The 19,824-nt window shown below is 40.4% G+C and overlaps 1 protein-coding gene across 1 annotated transcript in view; it reads right to left on the bottom strand.

Moving 5' to 3' along the window:
- The window catches only part of LOC143803844 (mucin-5B-like), a 119,307-nt gene that overhangs the window by 26,207 nt on the left and 73,276 nt on the right, over positions 1 to 19,824 (bottom strand). The window contains exons 23-31 of the mRNA XM_077281609.1: positions 15,058 to 15,231; positions 10,083 to 10,363; positions 9,154 to 9,328; positions 8,785 to 9,029; positions 8,497 to 8,680; positions 5,467 to 5,671; positions 5,197 to 5,372; positions 4,976 to 5,045; positions 821 to 933 (exon numbers count right to left, since the gene is read on the bottom strand). Of these exons, the coding sequence (XP_077137724.1) occupies positions 821 to 933; positions 4,976 to 5,045; positions 5,197 to 5,372; positions 5,467 to 5,671; positions 8,497 to 8,680; positions 8,785 to 9,029; positions 9,154 to 9,328; positions 10,083 to 10,363; positions 15,058 to 15,231 (1,623 nt within the window). The remainder of the gene's footprint in view (positions 1 to 820; positions 934 to 4,975; positions 5,046 to 5,196; positions 5,373 to 5,466; positions 5,672 to 8,496; positions 8,681 to 8,784; positions 9,030 to 9,153; positions 9,329 to 10,082; positions 10,364 to 15,057; positions 15,232 to 19,824) is intronic.

Genomic DNA, 19,824 nt, shown 5'->3' with positions numbered 1-19,824 from the left:
GATGTGCCTTCGGACCGGCCGGTCTCAGACAGCCCTGTTAACAGTGCTCTGGATTGAGTACCTCGAGACCTTCAGTAAAGAGGTAAAGAGACTGCAACTCTGTGTCCTCGTTATTCATCGCACCCCACACCCCAACATCATCACGTTCTATCTTCGCTGGACGCCCCTCAGCAGGGTAACGGACCAGGTCTAGCCACCGTGACCACCCCAGAACTGAGACACAGAGGCCCGGTACCGGGTGCCCCTCGGCCCTGCGGCAGTGGGGGCGCTCCACTTACAATGTCTAATTACGATTGATTGGGTATTTGTGCCGCTCTGTTCTCCTACTGCAGCTTGCAGGTTGTTGCCGATTTTAGCCTTTGCTGTTATTTAAGACCGGTTATATGTATTTTTCCAATAAAAATTTATTTTTTCATGATTTTGGACTAGTACACTATTTTCTTTGTGGTTTTCTAGTTTAATTAGTGTGTCCTGCACATCCAGGTATTTGGGCTTCAACAGTCAGTGTGTTGACATTATGATGATCTGTTATGATCTGTTATGAAGCCGTGTATGTTTTCTATTTTTCAATCAGAATAGAGAATGTGAAGAAAATTTTTTTTTGTTTTTTTTTTAAATGTTTCCACGTATGAGAAAATCCGATGATACTCCTACCACACTCTGATCAAACTCTTATCAAAGTCTGATCAAAATAATTGGTCAGATTTTCTCCTGAGCGAAAAATCTTTTGTCTGAATGAGGACTAATTGTTTTCTTTACGATCTTCATTGCATTCATTAATCATTTTAGAAAACAAAAATTACAATATATCAGTTCTTACCACAAGTGTCTACACATATGTCCACAGCTGGACTGAAGCGTATGGTGCCCCGAGGGCAGAAACATCCTTCAACCAAGCGTCTGTCATCTTTCATAATTAAATCCTCGATTTGGCTGAAAAACAATGAAAATATAAATATTTATGAGTTTATATCTATACATTATGTACTGTGCGTGTATATATGGGGTGGGTCATGAGAAATGGAACTCTATATTTCTTGTGTGGTTTGTACAGGTTAATAAATATTAGAAGAAGCTGCTATAGATAGTTGTGTCCAACCTAAAGGCATATTCTCCTGTTGTTTCTTCAGGAGCACTCCTGAAGCTTGACAATTTGGACAAGTTGCACAATCATATCGTTCCTCTGAACTGAGTGCCCACCCATGCTGCAAGAAAAGATAACTTTTCCTCTGCAGCATTGGAGGCGTGTCTTGGGTTGTCTGGATCCAGCGATTTGACCAGCCTCAGAACGACACTTGCAGGCTTTAAGAAATAGCATCTGTTAGGGGTGCCCGCTCCTTACCTAGGGAAACGGTCAATCTGAGATTGCATAGGTGGCCGGTAACCTAGGCAATGAGTAGTTCAGTATAGAATTAAAAATCCTTTTGTTCAGGAGAAAAGCGCGGACTTTTAATAGGTAGAAGCCAAAATTGCTTGTATTTACAAGTACTTTGTCATTTTTCACCATATAAGAAGACAATCCTTAAAGTTTCAGGAACACCTTATGTAACAATATTACAGGCGTGAATTTTGATTTGCTGTTTCAGATCAGGCACAGTTTGGGGATAAGTTTCATTAACCCAAACCTTCAAGGAACCCCAAACATAAAGGTTGCACATTGTCGTTCTGATGATTACAGAGAAAACACAATCATCAGCTGTCGTGCTGCATTAATTTTTATTTTGACTCTTTTGAGCTTCTTATAATTCTCCAGTAGCTGTCCGAACCAATGATGGGTGTCTGAATGCATGGTTGTGTATTTTTTGGGCATCAGCCACAGAACCTGTGTTATGCCTCTTCTGCACCAAACCCTACAGTTGTACTCAAAAGTTTACATACCTCGGCAGAGTTTTTGCTTTCTTGGTCTTTTTTCAGAGAATATGAATGACAACACCAAAACTTTTTCTCCACTCATGATTAATAGTTCGGTGAAGCCATTTATTGCCAAACTACAAAACAACAAAAGTTCACACACCCTGGTGATTTTGGCCTGATAACATGCACAGAAGTCGACATAAGTGCGTTTGAATGGCTACTAAAGGTAACATCCTCACCTGTGACCTGTTTGCTTGTAATCAGTGTGTGTGCATAAAAGCGGAGTGAGTTTCTGGGATCCAGACAGACTCTTGCGTCTTTCATCCAGCCACTGACCTTTCTGGATTGTGAGTCATGGGGAAAGCAAAAGAATTGTCAACGGATCTACGGGAAAAGGTAGTTGAACTGTATAAAACAGGAAAGGGATACAAAATAATATCCAAGAAATTGATAATGCCAGTCAGCAGCGTTCAAACTGTGATTAACAAATGGAAAATCAGGGGCTCTGTAAAAAACAAAACCACGGTCAGATAGCCCAACAAAAATGTCATCCTCAACTGCCAGGAAAATTGTTCGGGATGCAAAGAAAAACCCACAAATAATATCAGCTGAAATACAGGCCTCTCTGAAAACTAGCAGTGTGGCTGTTTCAAGATGCACAATAAGGAGGCACTTAAAGAAAAATGGGCTGCATGGTCGAGTCGCTGTAACAGAATGGTCAGCCATAATATATTGAACAGCAATGTTGGCTGTAGCAGCCAATGAGCAATGAAATAATAGTAAAAGGGTAACATATGGTAATAAATATTTGTATTAAATGATCAATGACAGTAACTGAGAGGAACATGGAGATTTACGAGTTCTAATGGAGTTTGGCGTAAAAAGTCTCAAAGTCATTATATTCAACCATTTTATGCTTTGTCCTTAAATATATGTTTTTCTCCGCAGTATGATTTTATCATGTGTTGGGGGTTGAGTTCCTGTCTCTGCACAGAGAGAATCTCGGTCCATCTCCGCTGCGGTCTCCCATTCTTCTCCTGCCGCAGTGGAGTCTGCTCAGCAGAGACATCAGTCCCAGCGTCTCGCTCAGTCTGACTCTGTACAGAGAGTTGCTGCTGCTTTTCCTGCTTCTGCCATTGAAGTCAGTGCTGGGCAGCAGCGAGCAGACACTTCTGGGACTAAGTCCTGCTTTTCTCGTTCTGAGCATGCCCAGAGTAAGATCTCTCAGTGGAGATTGAGGGTCACATGATCAGACACTGCAGCTAAGGTCCTGTAGGTGCTCACGCTCTGTGGCAGCCTCTTATTGGTCCTTCTTGGAAGGTCCTGTACGTGCTGCAACTATTTAAGGCTCGCATGGCCGCATGGCCATGCGCTAGTATTGCTTTTATTTATGTACTTTGCGCCAGTGCGGTCTTGTATGTGTGTGTTCAGGGACCCGGCTGAAATAAGCCCCTAGAATGCTGGCACCTCCGGCGAGGAGTTTATATGCTTGTGTGTTCAGGGACCTGGCCGAAATAAGCCCCTAGAATGCTGGCACCTCCGGCGAGGAGTTTCGTGTGCATGCGAGACCACTGACTGTTCTTGTTTAGACAGTTAGCCTGTGCCTCTGTGGAGTCTAGCAGGGAGCAATGCTTTGAGTTCATGGCTGCTCTGTGAAGTAACAGAGTTAGCTAACACCGCCATATAGTTCCGCTATTTGCTAGCAGCAGGTTCTCCTGCACGGTGGACCCCGGGCTGTGAACGCATCTATCCTAATAAAATATATACATTCATTAGGTGCGTTCCGCTAGCCCTAACATCATGCATACGCCTTTTTTGCTGCAATGTGTTTTCTTTGCCTGTATCATGTATAAAAAGTGCCTGTTACTGTTGTTTGAAGCCAGAACATTGCCATTATGTCACCAGGCTACACCATGGCCAGGCTATGGCCCGGCCATCACCAGATATACCAGCATCACTTTGTCTGTCTGGACTCCTGTTTGTGCCTGCATGCTTTGTCACACTGACTTTCCACTAAACTGTTCTGCTGTGAAATCTCTGAATAAACTTCAGTTTCAGCTTGATAAGAGGATTGTCTACATATTTTTCCTGGCTCTTCCAACTCTCAGTAAGGACTTTTCTTACAGTCACCAGAAGAAAGCCATTACTGCGCAAATGCCACAAAGTATCTCGCCTACAGTACACAAAACAGCACAGAGACAAGCCTCAAAACTTCTGGAACAAGATAATTTGGAGTGATGAGACCAAAATTGTCCACAGCCATAAATGCTACATTTGGAGAGAGGACAACAAAGCCTATGATGAAAGGAACACCATTCCTACTGTAAAGCATGAAAAATGATGCAGAACGTTATCAGCAAATACTGGAGGCAAATTTGCACTCATCAGCCTGGAAGCAGCTCATGGGACGTACTTGGACATTCCAACATGACAACGATCCAAAACACAAAGCCAAGTTGACCTGTCATTGGCTACAGCAGAGTAAAGTGAAGGTTCTGGAGTGGCCATCTCAGTCTCCTGACCTCAATACCATTGAGCCACTCTGGGGAGATCTCAAGCATGCAGTTCATGCTAGGCAGCCCAGGAATTTACAGAAACTGGAGGCTTTTTTGCCAAGAGTGGGCAGCTTTACCATCTGAGAAAGTAAAGAACCTCATCCACAACTACCACAAAGGACTTCAAGCTGTCATTGATCTTAGAGGGGGAAATACACGGTATTAAGAAATGGAGCTTGTTAACTTTTGATCAGGGTCATTTGGATGTTTTGGGTTGTCATTATGATTTAAAAAGAGTAAACACAGTTGTTTGAAAATAAATGGCTTCACCCAACCACTAACCATGAGTGGAGAAAAAGTTTTGGTGCTATCATTCATAGTCTCTGAAAAAAGGCCAAGAAAGTAAAAATTCCGCCAGGGTATGTAAACTTTTGAGCACAACTGTATCTCTGCCTAGGCTGCATGGTTCCATCAGATAATATGAATTTAGTGACAAAATTGCATTTAATAATAATGCATGAACTTTAAGGTTTATCAATTTATCCCTTTATATATAGAGGAAATCACTCTTCACAAAGCATCTAAAACAGAGCACTGAACACTTGTCTTATTTCTATATATCTTACGTGGTTTCACATGTTCTTTGTATGGCAGAACCACAAGCATTATACACCTTGGGAGAAAGGCATGGCAGCGCTAAAAGAGAGGGAATAGCAGAAGTTTAATAGACTTTCATATTTGGATAATAATAATAAATTAAATTATTAAATATTTAATAGCATATCGCTCAAGAATACTTGCTACTTTGGTCCTGTTCTGGGGTTTCTTGCTCAGCTTGGGAACTTACTACATTCCGGGACTTGACTTCTCCAATCAATGCAAATTCCTTTCTCTCCACAGAGATGGGCATAATGCTGTAAACTGGAACATTCAATCTCGGCTCCTGAAACATGGCAGCTATCGTATACACAGGCCTCGTAATAATGATTTGGTGGCACAGTCTTGTGGCACTTCTGGAATGTTCTTTATGTACAGAATACAAAAAAGACACAAATTAATATTCTAGATCATGGGCTACAACAGGGACAACATGATTATATGCAAGATAAATGCTTACTGTCCTATAATGAGGTTGCAAAGGTGTGGTGGTGGGCAGGTAGGGGGTTGAGTAGTCACTTTGGGGGGCGCTGTTGTATTAATCTGGTCACATTTGGGTTTTCTTAAATCTTCTATGATCCAAGAACCAGCCATAATTTCACACGTTGATATAATGTTGCCACTCTTTGTCCTGCAGTCGTCTGTCCGGTTGTTAGTGCATGTGCCTAGATTGTAAAAATTGAGCCAATTTTCATTGCAGAGATTTACAAAACATAATTCAGCACTATTAGCTGCATATTGGTCACTATATAAAGTATATCTGGCTACATGAACATAATAAGGATTAGATCACGGTTCACAATAATTGCATAGCATTAAATGTAACGTTCATTCCGACCACAGCCTTGGACAACTTTCCACAACACAGGAGTTCACAAATTCCTGAAGGTCTTTTAAAAATACCTAGAGTTTGTCCTGTGATTACACCAAGTTTATGATGCCTGACAACTGCAATATTACCTTATTAAAAGGGATCTGTCACCAGGTCAAAGAAAAGAAAAAAATGGATTACTCAGAGTAGCAGCAGGAATAAAATAGCAAAAATGGACACTTTTTATCTGGTGACGGGTTCTCTTTAAAATATCAATAAACATTAAAGGGGTATTCTCAAGTTCTTAAATTACTTTAATTAATTGGGCAGCATGAAAAAAGCAAGTTTGCAATTGACTTTATTTTTCTATCTCCTGTCATTCTCTTGTGATGACAGCTTTTATCTTTCATAGTGTACAGCTGGTGTTCATGGAGCTTGGCCTCCAGACCCTGGCTGAGAGTGCACAGTAGTTACATTTCAAAAGAGGAGTTAACGTTTAACATCCCAGTCAGTTCTCTCTAACTCATTGATTTCTATATCACAGTTATCTGCTCCCCTCCCTCACTCTGCCTCTCATCTTCTGACAAATACTGTTTTAAATCACCAGCCGGCAGCTTTCAGAGCAGATCTGCAAATCTTGGCTATCTGCTCTTGCTTATCTCTATATCTTAATATATACTTACCTTGCAAAGTCTTCACATCCTGTTCCATCCAGATGTGTCCGGATCCCAGAATCCAAGCTGCGAAAGTTCACCGACCTCCATATTGGGACACCCAAGTGATGGGTGTCTCAATATGGAAACTGCTGGTGGTACCAGCCTCTTGCACGATACCATCAGCAAAACACCGTCACACCACACACAAGCACACACACTGTATACACAGTACGCACCACACACACACACAAACACACACTGTATATGCCATGCACACCGCAGCCTCTTGTGCGGTACCACCAGCGGAACATCGTCGCAAACACGACGCCGGGATCATCCAAATGATTCACTGACCGCAGCCATCTTTGTACAGGAGGAACGCATGCACAGTTTTAATGTGACCGCAGCTATCTGTCTGCACAAAGATGGCGGCAGTCAGATTTACTGCGCCTGCGTGAATTCCGCACAGGCGCAGTGAATCATTTGGCTGATCCCTCTACAGGCAGAGGAAGCCGGTCACATTAAAGGAGTTTTCCCACAAACAAAATTTCATTTAGAAAATTGTCTGTGTCTGACCGTGTACGGAGCATACCACATCTCCTGGGCAGGGGAGGAAGCAAAAGACAATACTGACATTACAGCAGGGGATCACAGAGGATTTCTTTTTGTCAAGTAAAATATTTTACTGACTGTTTTTAAACAATATTTTACCTCACAAAATGTGTCCTCTGCGATCTCCTGCTGTAATGTCAGTATTGTCTTTTGTTTCCTCCCCTGCCCAGGAGCTGTGGTATGTTCTGTACACGGTCAGACACAGACAATTTTTAAAATGAACTTTCGCTCGTGGGAAAACCCCTTTAAAAAGCAAATATCAATGCCAACATGGCTCCTCCTAAAAAGTATGCCAATGTCAAAGAAGAGAGCACAGATGGGAGAAGTCAGCACATGGGGAAAGAGAGAGTGGATAGGTGGGTGAGTACATGGGGGGAGAGATTCTCAACGCTGCAAAGCCTGCCCCCATCATGACATTACTGCCCTCCCCATACAATAGCATCGGGCCTCTATCTAGTGCAGATATAATGATAATAATGTACAGAACTAACCACTGAACACCTAATGTGTTACAGCAGATCTTGTGCTGAGTTTTATTATTTCTACACTAAGCAGCAAAATGGAGGATTATTATAAATATTCAAATAACACTTTTAATTCATAATTTAAAAAATAGCCACACATTATGGCCCTACTGCCTATTCAGGCTCAGTGTTAGTCAAAGTTCCAGTATAGGGAAGGCTAATAATTACAGAAGCCCTGTACATATTAGCCTTCTCGGTACTAGAACTGTGACTAACACCAAGCCTGAATAGGCATTAAGATCCTGACACCATCCCCTGATGAATCCAAGTAGGAAGAAATCAAATGGGAGAAAGTAGAAACTTCTAGGGCAAGTCTTTTAGGGTCAGTTGTGGACTGCCCCATAAAGGTGGGCGTTTAGGGTCTCAGGGCTAGTTTATCCTCGCAGGGTTCTATAAAGCATTTTCAGGATGAAATGCTCACCTGAACCCAATCTGAAAAAGGTAATCCCCAACTACAGGATCACCTCCACTCCACAGTCCACAGAAGGAACTGGGTGAGATTATTCCAATTGTAATATCTAGATGTATGTGTTATATGTTTTTCCATCCTGTTGTTTATCGTAAGTCATAATGCGTGGCTCTTTTTAAATGATTAATTAAAACCTATATTTTAATATTTATAATAATTCTTCATATTGCTGCTTAGAGTACAATTAATCAGGGAGTGATACTGGAGATCGGACTGATCTCTATGATCCTATGCTTTAATTTGTTATAATTCTACTAATACTATAGTTCTACTAATCACCAGAGTCATCACTCAAGGAGGAGTGCCCACCCCACCAGAAACCAGTAAGGAAACTATAAGGAGATTGCATTGCTCTGAACTGCTCAAGAGACAACATGAGAATAATTATTTAACATTGTCATCATTTTCAAGAACTCACCACACTGTCCTTGGGTATTATGACCAAACCGGTCATAGGGCAGATTAATAGAAAAACTTAAACCATTGAATGTAATATTCACTTGGAGTTCTGGTATTTCCATCACATAATTAATGCCATTGATATAAATTTTCACCCCATACTTCTTATAAGGGGTTCCAACAATTTCTCCATTCACAACAACCTAGAGAAAGGGAAACAAAGCAACAATTAAATTACTTAAATTTTCAATTGGTTTTTGCACAATATTGCTGAGCTTGATGTTCGGGGCATCAGAATATATTTTACCTGTATTTTGATGCTTTTTGAAACACCAACCACAAGTTGAATTTCTTGAGAATTATAGTGAACAATCAAGTTACGAGGGCAGGAGACCAAATCTTTTGTTCCACAGTCGTAGTTATCAATGTATATTGAAAGGTTATTCTTCTTCTCTATTTCCTCCACTAGAGTATAAGTGCAGGTACCTTGGAAAGTGTAGTAGGTTCCATCAAATGTCAAGTAGTGCGGATCACCCCAGCCAGAGCACTCGCCTGTATTATAACATACACATCTGTTATTGGTAACCATGGCGGAATAAGATCTTGAAAATGTACAATCTACAACAGGTTGTTACATATAATGTTACCTAATAGAAAAGTTAATTGGTATACTCACAATCACACTGCCAATGCCAGCAGCATTGGTTATCATCAGATACGGCTATCGGGGCCTTCCCACTGGCACATGTGATCATTGGTGGAGGCTCGCACTTCAGTTCACTAAGCTCTACTGTGTGGTTTTCCAGGCATTTAGCCATGGTGCAATTTTTCACCATCCAAGTTTCATTGATCTGCAGAGAAACACAATTTCTTCTAAAGACAAATGTTTAAAGAGAAAAAAATGGAACAGAATATATAATTTAGAGAACTGTGAATCCAAAAGATAGCCACTACTCGTGCCCTCAATAAACAACCCTGTTGTGTCACAAAATTTCCTTGTCTAACAAGGTCTCCATAAATTATTTGTCCAATAAGACTATGTTCATGTGGCCCAAGCCTCTATGGTGATTTATTTTCATTAATCAAGATGCCTATACATCTTATATAACTGTACAGCTATCCTTCCCAACTGCTTCATAAGAGAACAGAGTAAGCCATTGCCAAGCACCACTGGCGGATTATTTCCCCTTAAAAGAAAAGGGTGTTCAAATTCCAAAAATCTGATATTTTTCTCCATGTACATAATTAGTCAGAGAAGATTTTGGAGGTCCTTATACATATTTGATGGTTGATCCATTCCCACCAATATCGGAGGGTTCCGCTTGTATCGAATGTGCATAGGGACCTTTGCCACAAGGTTAATGCATCCCAATCTGAGGGCAATATAAAGTAAGGGCATAGACCCACATTTCAACTCTGTGTTACTTACTAGACTTCTTGCTGCTGTTTTGAAAAGTAATCATATAATTATAGAGTGCTCATTAGAGAAATCAACTATTTCGAGCAGTCCCAAAGACAGTGAATGGAGTGGAGATCAAAAATGTACTCTTCCACTCTATTCATGACTGCGTTGAAGAGCATCAGAAAAGATCTAAGGTTACCTACCTCTCGAAATTGCTCAAATGAACATCCACGTTTCTGAGTTGTGGGTGACACCATTGGTGTTGTCTTTATGGGACTTGTATGCATGTGTGTTGTGCTGTATTTTGTGGAGGTCATCTGTGCTGATGTAGAACTGGGTGACATATCTGATGTCGATTTCATTGAGGTACTTGCTGGAGTAGGTGTAAAGCAAAGCCTGTCGTTCTCTTCAATTTTACATTCCATGCTGCAAACGACTTCGTGACACCAGGTTTCACTGATTACTTTGCTGATTATTTCAATCCCTGGGTGATTACATATATACATTTTAATAGTAAATAGCAGGTAATTAGGGCCCAATTTATCATTAGCATTTTTTTAAGTCACTTTTCTTTTTTGATTTGTGGCTTTTCTATTTGGCCAAGTTTTTTTTTTTAAATGGCGCAAAATTCATGAATTTGGTGCAAAGTCAAAAGTGCTCTTTATTTTTGTCATTAACCATTTTTTGTCACTTTTCAGCAGCAAAAGTCAAAAATCCTTTGAAAAGTTGTCAAAAATTCACCAAATTGAAAACTCCTCCAGAAACCATACTCCATGGATGGACTATAGTGAGATGTGCCAAATAAACAAAATTACATTTGGTAAAAGTCACCTTTCATGAATCTGTAGAAAACATTTGGGTAGGGAAAGTTGTTGAGGAAAAGTAAAAAATAGACAGACAACTTAAAAAAGGTGCACAAAGTATAGAGAATATGGCAAAAATACAAAAGCCACTCAAAATAGAGGAAAATTATCAAGAAAACTGTAGGAGCATGATGAATCAGGGCCTTAGTCTAAAGCCAAAATGCATACATTTAAGAAGGGTCTGTCAGCTCTCCTGAGTCCTGACATATCTCTCCACATTTTAGTGGTAACATTTGAATTCCTCATGAGATAGCACCTTTCCTTAGAAATCTACATAGTTGTTTTACTTTATTTTTTCGCCTGGGAATGTATGAATAAATTGACTGCCAGAAAGTTACCATTTTATTCATCAATAGTGGGTGTTTCCAATGTAAAGCCTCATTCAGATGTCCGTTTTTCATATGTGTGATTTATTCGTATTGTTTTCATGGCTAGAACATGTACTCATTATAATCTATAAGGCTGCTCACGTGTCAATGTTTTTTATGTTCTGGTATCCACAAAACTAAAAATGAGACATGGCCATTATTGACCTGAGTCTTCGATGAATCTCACCAGTGCAAGTCTCTGTGAAAACCCTAAGCAGCTCACTGATGGAATCCCAATGAATCTTGCTTTCAACTGCTGTCTGGTTTTTAATGACTGCTTCCTTCATTAGTTTTTCTTTTCATATGATAAAACTGATATGTAAATTGCCTCCTAAGTTATATGGCAAGGTTTAATAAAGAGTCTACAGGGTGGGCCATTTATATAGATACACCTAAATAAAATGGGAATGGTTGGTGATATCAACTTCCTGTTTGTGGCACATTAGTATATGGGAGGGGGAAACTTTTCAAGATGGGTGGTGACCATGGTGGCCATTTTGAAGTCAGACATTTTGGATCTAACTTTATTTTTTCCAATGGGAAGAGGGTCATGTGACACATCAAACTTATTGAGAATTTCACAAGAAAAACAATGGTGTGCTTGGTTTTAACATAACTTTATTCTTTCATGAGTTATTTACAAGTTTCTCTTTGTTTACAGCCATTGACATGTCGCAGTGGTTAACACGTGAGGAGCGGATAGAAATTGTGTTGATGTCTGGTGAACGCAGTACCCGGGTCATTGCAGCAGATTTCAATGCAAGACACCCTACGCAAGAAAACTGTCACTATTCCCATTTTATTTAGGTGTATCCATATAAATGGCCAACCCAAAAAAGTTTGCCTCATCACTGAACAAAATGTTCTGTGGAAGCTGAGGGTCCTGTTCCAATTTTTGTTTTGCCCATTCTGCAAATTCAGCATGCCGATCTTGGTCACCAACTATTCCCATTTTATTTAGGTGTATCCATATAAATGGCCCACACTGTATATCGAGTTTTAGAATTGCTACTACTAATAAGTGACACTAGAATTTAAGTCCTCTTGCCCTCTGAAGAGGCAATTTGCAAATATAATTTTCCAGAGGAGCACTATATGGCCTATAAGTCTCCTTACACTGGTATGCCAGGCATGTCACGCTAAACAAAGAGTGACATTACTCCTTGGACCCCAGTCAGTGGCTTTTCATACAGCCAAATCAGATATCATGCTTTGCACTAGAAACACGCAACACCTCAAAACACGTCTGCAAATTGAGATTCTGGTTTGACTTTTATCCTAAGACATGAGACAAGGCTCGTTAAAGGGTCAATTTGACTTTTAAGAATGCTACTTCTAATAGGTGGCACTGGAGTTTAAGTCCGCTTCCCCTTTGAAGAGGTAATTTGCATATTTAATTTCCCAGAGGAGCATTGCATGGCATGTCAGGGATATTTATTTCCATAAGGGCAGACATTACTCCTTAGGCATACAAACTGATGAAACTCTGAGGATAAAGATTGACACACTAACCAAATACTAGAAAATCTAGCACACTGATGAAAATAATGCAGTTTTACATATGAGAAAAACAGCCATCTGCAGGAGTAGGTAGCTCGCTATGGGACTCAGCCAGACTGTCCATGGTGAACGCAGATACAGTTTATGAACATATTTGCCTTCCTGGTCACTGGATAAGTGCTGTGCATGCAAAATAACAAGTAATGACATCACTTCCTTCTCTAGACCCAGCGATCATGTGATGGCTGGTCGTAATGAGGGAGCAAGAGCTATTGGGTCCTAAGAAATCCAGTCAGCTGTGCTATGTAACCAGTGGGCTGAAATTTTCTTGTAACTGGAGTTAATATTCCATTCCCAGCTACGGAGGAAATCAGATTAAAATATAAAAGTATTTAGATTTTGAAATTCCCCCAAAACATCTTTTACGACCTTATGGCAAGCAAAATATCTGAAATAAATTTAAAATAAATAAGAAGCAGGAAATATTAACAAATTATTAACCCCTTCATGACCTGTGGTATTTTCATTTTTGCATTTTTGTTTTTCGCTCCCCTCCTTCCCAGAGCCACAACTTTTTTATTTTTCCCTCAATATGGCCATGTGAGGGCTTATATTTTGCAGGATGAGTTGTAATTTTGAATGACGCCTTTGTTTTTACCATGTTGTGTACTAGAAAATGGGAAAAAATTCCAAAAGCTGTGAAATTGCAAAAAAGAGTGCAATCCCACACTTGTTTTGTGTTTGGCTTTTTTGCTAGGTTCACTAAATGCTAAAACTGACCTACCATTATGATCCTACAGGTCATTACAAGTTCATAGACACCTAACATGTCTAGGTTCTTTTTTATCTAAGTGGTGAAAAAAAAATCAAAACTTTGCTAAAAAAACAACAAAAAAATTGAGCAATTTTCCGATACCCGTAGCATCTCCATTTTTCATGATCTGGGGTTGGGTGAGAGCTTATTTTTTGCGTGCCGAGCTGACATTTGTAATGATACCATTCTGGTGCAGATACGTTCTTTTGATCATCCGTTGTCGCGCTGAAAAAAAAACCTTAATTCTGGCGTTTTGAATTTTTTTCTCGCTACGCCGTTTAGCGATCAGGTTAATCCTTTTTTTATTGATAGATCAGGCGATTTTGAATGCAGTGATACCAGATGTGTGGAGGTTTGATTTTTTTTTATTATTGTTTTATTTTAAATGGGGCGAAGGGGGATGATATGAACTTTTATTTTTTTTTTGTTTTTTTTATATTTTTAAAAACATTTTTTTTCACTTTTGCCATGCTTCAATAGCCTCCATGGTAGACTATAAGCTGGCACAACTCGATTGGCTCTGATACATAGAGGCGATGCTCAGATCGCCTCTATGTAGTAGAATTACTGCATTGCTATGCACCCATTGCTATGGGTGGCGCTCATAGCAATCCGGCATCAACAACCATAAAGGTCTCAAGGATATCCTTTGGTTGTCATGTCGATGCACCAATGACCCCCGATCACATGACGGGGGTCACCGATGCGCGCATTTTCGGCCGGATGACCTGAAGCACTTCTTAAATGTCACTGTCAGAGTTTTCAGCGGCATTTAACTAGTTAATAGGTGCAGGCGGATCGTGATTCCATCAGCACCTATTGCAGGCACATGTCAGCTGTTCAAAACAGCTGACATGTCCCGGCTTTGATGTGGGCTCACCGCTAGAACCCACATCAAAGTGGGGGTTCTGCCATCGGACATACTATTCCGTCTGATGGCAGAAAGGAGTTTAAAAAAAAACACCAATCCGAATTGCTGAGACTAGACCTGTCCCTGTGTCCAAAATATAAAAATAATTGTTACGGAAAGGGAAACAAATTTTAAAGCAAGGTCCTTTGTGATCATAAAAAAGATTAAATAAGTGTGAAAAACAGACACATTTCCTTTATTTTCCCATTAATATAGCCCAATATTGGAAACGGAAAATAAATACAGAAACTATGTAAATTAAGGTCCTCGTATCACGAAAAAATATCTCAAAATGATTTGAATATTCAAACTGGGAAATATTTTAAAGCTCTTTAAACTACATGTTTGAACTGGTTAAGGAGAGAATAAAATCTTTTTGTTGTTTTGCTTTTTTTTTGCAAATTGCAACCTAATCTCTGTAAGATTAGTTGTTCAAACATAATGTCGCTGATTTTTCTTTGTATTATCTACATATTTTGTGGATTTTACATAGATTTACATTGCCAAAGAAAAGAATGGAACTATATTGCAAACTATTGGGCACGTTACCAGTTTGAAAATCTACAGTTTATTCCCAAATACTGAATTTTCTTTTGCAGTTCCATAATCCTAACATCTAATGCAGTATTTGCTGATAACAGATTTTATTAAGAAATGTATCAAAATATAACAAGTAGTGCACAACATTTATGCCAAGCCATTCTGAGATATTGGTGGAGTTACCTGGGGGGTATGGGGTTCCATTATACATACAGACACAGATTGGAGGATATGAGATCTTTTTCCCATTTACAGAACTATCAGGTGATGTCTCGGTAATAGTAAGGCCAGTAGAGGATGTCATTGCCATTGTGGTCTTCAGTTGACTGGCTGTAGTTAAAGATGATGTAGTGGTTTCTGTGAAATAGCAGTGAAATATACGTAAATAAATTACTTTATTATATGCTTTCCTCATTTTCAATACGCCATAATTGTTCTTATTTTTCATAATTCTTTAATTGAATTTTATTCTAAAGTGTAACAGCTCATCATAGCTCAAATATGAAGCACAGTGACGTTTTTTATTTGTTTTTTGGTGGGGTTAAAATTTGTTTCAGTTTTACTTCCATATTACATCCATTGTTGTATGGCTTGCCGTAAGTTTTTTCTTAAACCAAGTCTCTTTTTATGTTTTTGCAATGTTGCTGGAGTACATATGATAAAACAGCACTGATTGAGATCAGTAATACACAGGCTTGAATGAGTACTAGATTCACAAAAAAATGGTAGTGTTTTGTCAGTCAAATGCCATTAGCTCAAAAAGGCAACCTCAGACAGACTTGGCACTAGCCACTCTGTCTGGAGATCCCAGATGAAACCCTAGCTTTCACCATTAAACATCTGTGCAGGAATCTAAACTTTCAAAGTGGTCCCCGGGTTGCTTCCATGCAGTAGCTGCTGGCTGGAGGAGCAAACCTAAGGCAAGAGAAGCCTAGCTGCCCGAATAAGTAACTGGAGAAATAACTCAAGTTACAGATTCAGAAATAATCAAAAGCCTAAGGCTCGTTTCACACTTGCGTTTTGATCTGCAGCGTTTTAGCGCTAAAAAACGTATCCGTTTTTTTTCTATACTTAACATTAAAAAACGCATGCATTTTTTAGCATGCGCTTTGACGCGTTTTCGGCAACGCATGCGTTTTTTGATGCGTGCGTTCATTTGCAGAAATGCAACCTGTAGTAATTTCTAGCGGCGTTTTTTTGCCGCAAAAAAGCGCATGCGTTTATTCGCGGCAAAAAAATGCATTGCTGTCTATGTAAACGCATGCGTTTTTAAGCACATGCGTTTGTTTGCGTTAAAAACGCATGCATTTTTATAGAAAAACACAAAAAAAACAAGAAAAAACAAGAAAACCCTAACCCTAACCCTAAACACAAGAAAAAACAAAAAAAACCTAACCCTAACTCTAACCCTAACCCTAAACACAAGAAAAAACAAGACAACCCTAACCCTAACCCTAACCCTAGGGTTACTAGGGATCCTAACCCTAACCCTTAGGGTTAGGGTTACGTGTTATGATCCTAGTGGTAGAGGATCTCAGGAGTTCCAGCTAAGTCCGCAAACACAAAAACCATCTCATAGGGAAGTGGTAACTTGGCTGACCGCATATCTGATCCTGGCACAACAACTAGAAGTAGCCGGGGAACGTACCTACGTTGATTCTAGATGTCTCGCACCAGCCGGAGAACTAACTAACCCTTTCAGAGAAAATAAGACCTCACTTGCCTCCAGAGAAAAGACCCCAAAGTTATAATACAAGCCCCCAACAAATAATAACGGTGAGGTAAGAAGAAAAGACAAACGTAAGAATGAACTAGATTTAGCAAAGAGAGGCCCACTAATTAATAGCAGAAAATAGGAAGAGGACTTATGCGGTCAGCAAAAACCCTATAAAAATATCCACGCTGAATATCCAAGAACCCCCGCACCGACTAACGGTGTGGGGGGAGAATATCAGCCCCCTAGAGCTTCCAGCAAAAACAGAAATCACATTTTGAACAAGCTGGAACAAAATAGGAGCAAATGCAAAAGGACAAAAATGAGAAAGCAGAACTTAGCTTATCTTGCAAAACTCAGGGACCAGGAGTCAGGAGGAAAACAGACATAGACTGATTACATTGATTCCAGGCACTAGACTGAGTTTCCAGGAAGTCTAAATAGGAACACCCAAGGCCTAACGAACCAGGTGGGTACCAACCTGGGGAAAGATAATCCAAGTGCCATACCGCTAGTGACCACAAGAGGGAGCCAACAAATATAGTTCACAACAGTAGGATTCAGGCGCTTAGCAGACTCGAGATACATCAGATTTTTGTGATCAGTCAAGACCACCACACGATGCTTAGCTCCCTCGAGCCAATGACGCCACTCCTCAAATGCCTACTTCATGGCCAACAACTCCCGATTACCAACATCATAGTTCCGCTCAGCAGGCGAAAATTTCCTAGAGAAAAAAGCACATGGTCTCATCACAGAGCAACCAGGGCCTTTCTGCGACAAAACAGCTCCGGCACCGATCTCAGAAGCATCCACTTCAACCTGAAAGGGAAGTGAGACATCAGGCTGGCACAAAACAGGCGCCGAAGTAAACCGGCGCTACAGCTCCCGAAAAGCCTCCACGGCTGCAGGAGCCCAATTAGCAACATCAGAACCTTTCTTGGTCATATCCGTCAAAGGTTTAACAACACTAGAAAAATTAGCAATAAAACGACGGTAGAAATTAGCAAATCCCAAGAACTTCTGAAGACTCTTAACAGACGTGGGTTGAGTCCAATCATGAATAGCTCGGACCTTGACTGGGTCCATCTCCACAGTAGAAGGGGAGAAAATAAAACCCAAAAAGGAAACCTTCTGCACTCCAAAGAGACACTTTGAGCCCTTCACAAACAAAGCATTATCACGCAAAACCTGAAACACCATCCTGACCTGCTTTACATGAGAATCCCAATCATCAGAAAAAAACCAGAATATCATCCAGATAAACAATCATAAATTTATCTAGATACTTCCGGAAGATGTCATGCATAAAGGACTGAAACACTGAAGGAGCATTAGAGAGCCCAAAAGGCATCACCAAGTACTCAAAATGACCTTCGGGCGTATTGAACGCAGTTTTCCATTCATCTCCCTGCTTAATGCGCACAAGGTTGTACGCACCACGAAGATCTATCTTGATGAACCAACTGGCACCCTTAATCCGAGCAAACAAGTCCGACAATAGTGGCAAAGGATACTGAAATTTGACAGTGATATTATTCAGAAGCCGATAGTCAATACAAGGTCTCAAAGACCCGTCTTTCTTGGCCACAAAAAAGAATCCCGCACCAAGAGGGGAAGAAGATGGACAAATATGTCCTTTCTCCAAAGACTCCTTTATATAAGAACGCATTGCGGAATGCTCAGGTACAGATAGATTAAATAATCGTCCCTTAGGAAATTTACTACCAGGAATCAAATCTATAGCGCAGTCACAGTCCCTATGAGGAGGAAGGGCACTGGACCTGGACTCACCGAATACATCCTGATAGTCCAATAAATACTCCGGAACTTCAGAAGGAGTAGAAGAGGCAATAGAGACCGGCGGGGAATCGCAATGAATTCCCTGACAACCCCAACTTGACACAGACATAGCCTTCCAATCCAAAACTGGATTATGAATCTGTAACCATGGCAGACCCAAAACGACCAAATCATGCATTTTATGCAGAACAAGAAAACAAATCACCTCCCGATGTTCAGGAGTCATGCACATGGTCACTTGTGTCCAATACTGCGGTTTATTCTCCGCCAATGGCGTAGCATCAATTCCTCTAAGAGGAATAGGATTTTCCAAAGGCTCCAGGACAAAACCACAGCTCTTGGCAAACGACAAGTCCATAAGACTCAGGGCAGCACCAGAATCCACAAATGCCATAACAGGGTAGGAAGACAATGAGCAAATTAAAGTCACAGACAAAATAAACTTAGGCTGCAAATTACCAATGGCGACAGGACTAACAACCTTTGTTAGGCGTTTAGAGCATGCTGAGATAACATGTGTAGAGTCACCGCAGTAAAAACACAACCCATTCTGACGTCTATGATTTTGTCGTTCAGTTTTAGTCTGAATTCTATCACATTGCATTGAGTCAGGTGTCCGTTCAGACAATACTGCCAGAGAATTACCAGATTTGCGCTCCCGCAATCGCCGATCAATCTGAATGGCAAGAGTCATAGAATCATTCAGACTTGTAGGGATGGGAAAACCCACCATCACATTCTTAATGGCCTCAGAAAGGCCATTTCTGAAATTTGCGGCCAGAGCACACTCATTCCATTCAGTAAGCACGGACCATTTCCGAAATTTTTGGCAATACACTTCAGCTTCATCCTGGCCCTGAGAGATAGCCAGCAATGCTTTTTCTGCCTGAATTTCAAGATTAGGCTCCTCATAAAGCAATCCGAGCGCCAGAAAAAACGCATCAATATTTGCCAATGCAGGATCTCCTGGCGCCAATGAGAAAGCCCAATCCTGAGGGTCGCCACGCAAGAAGGAGATAACAATTCTAACTTGCTGAGCTGAGTCTCCAGACGAACGAGGTCTCAAAGATAGAAATAATTTACAATTATTCCTAAAATTCCTAAATTTAAATCGATCTCCAGAGAACAGCTCAGGAATAGGTATCTTAGGTTCTGACATAGGACTACAAGTAACAAAATCCTGAATGCCCTGCACTCGTGCAGCAAGCTGATCCACACTAGTAATCCGAGTCTGAACATTCATGTCTGCAGCAGAGCTTCAAGCCACTCAGAGAAAAAGGGGAAGGAGAAAAAAAAAAACTCAGAACTTCTTTTCTTTTAATCCCGCTTCAGCAATGCATTAAATATTCTCTTTTTTGGTCCTGGAATACTGTTATGATCCTAGTGGTAGAGGATCTCAGGAGTTCCAGCTAAGTCCGCAAACACAAAAACCA

The sequence above is a fragment of the Ranitomeya variabilis genome, chromosome 2, assembly GCF_051348905.1.
Source record: "Ranitomeya variabilis isolate aRanVar5 chromosome 2, aRanVar5.hap1, whole genome shotgun sequence".
Lineage (NCBI taxonomy): Eukaryota > Metazoa > Chordata > Amphibia > Anura > Dendrobatidae > Ranitomeya > Ranitomeya variabilis.
Note: the sequence above shows the minus strand (reverse complement) of the source record. Positions and strands in the feature narration are given on the sequence as shown.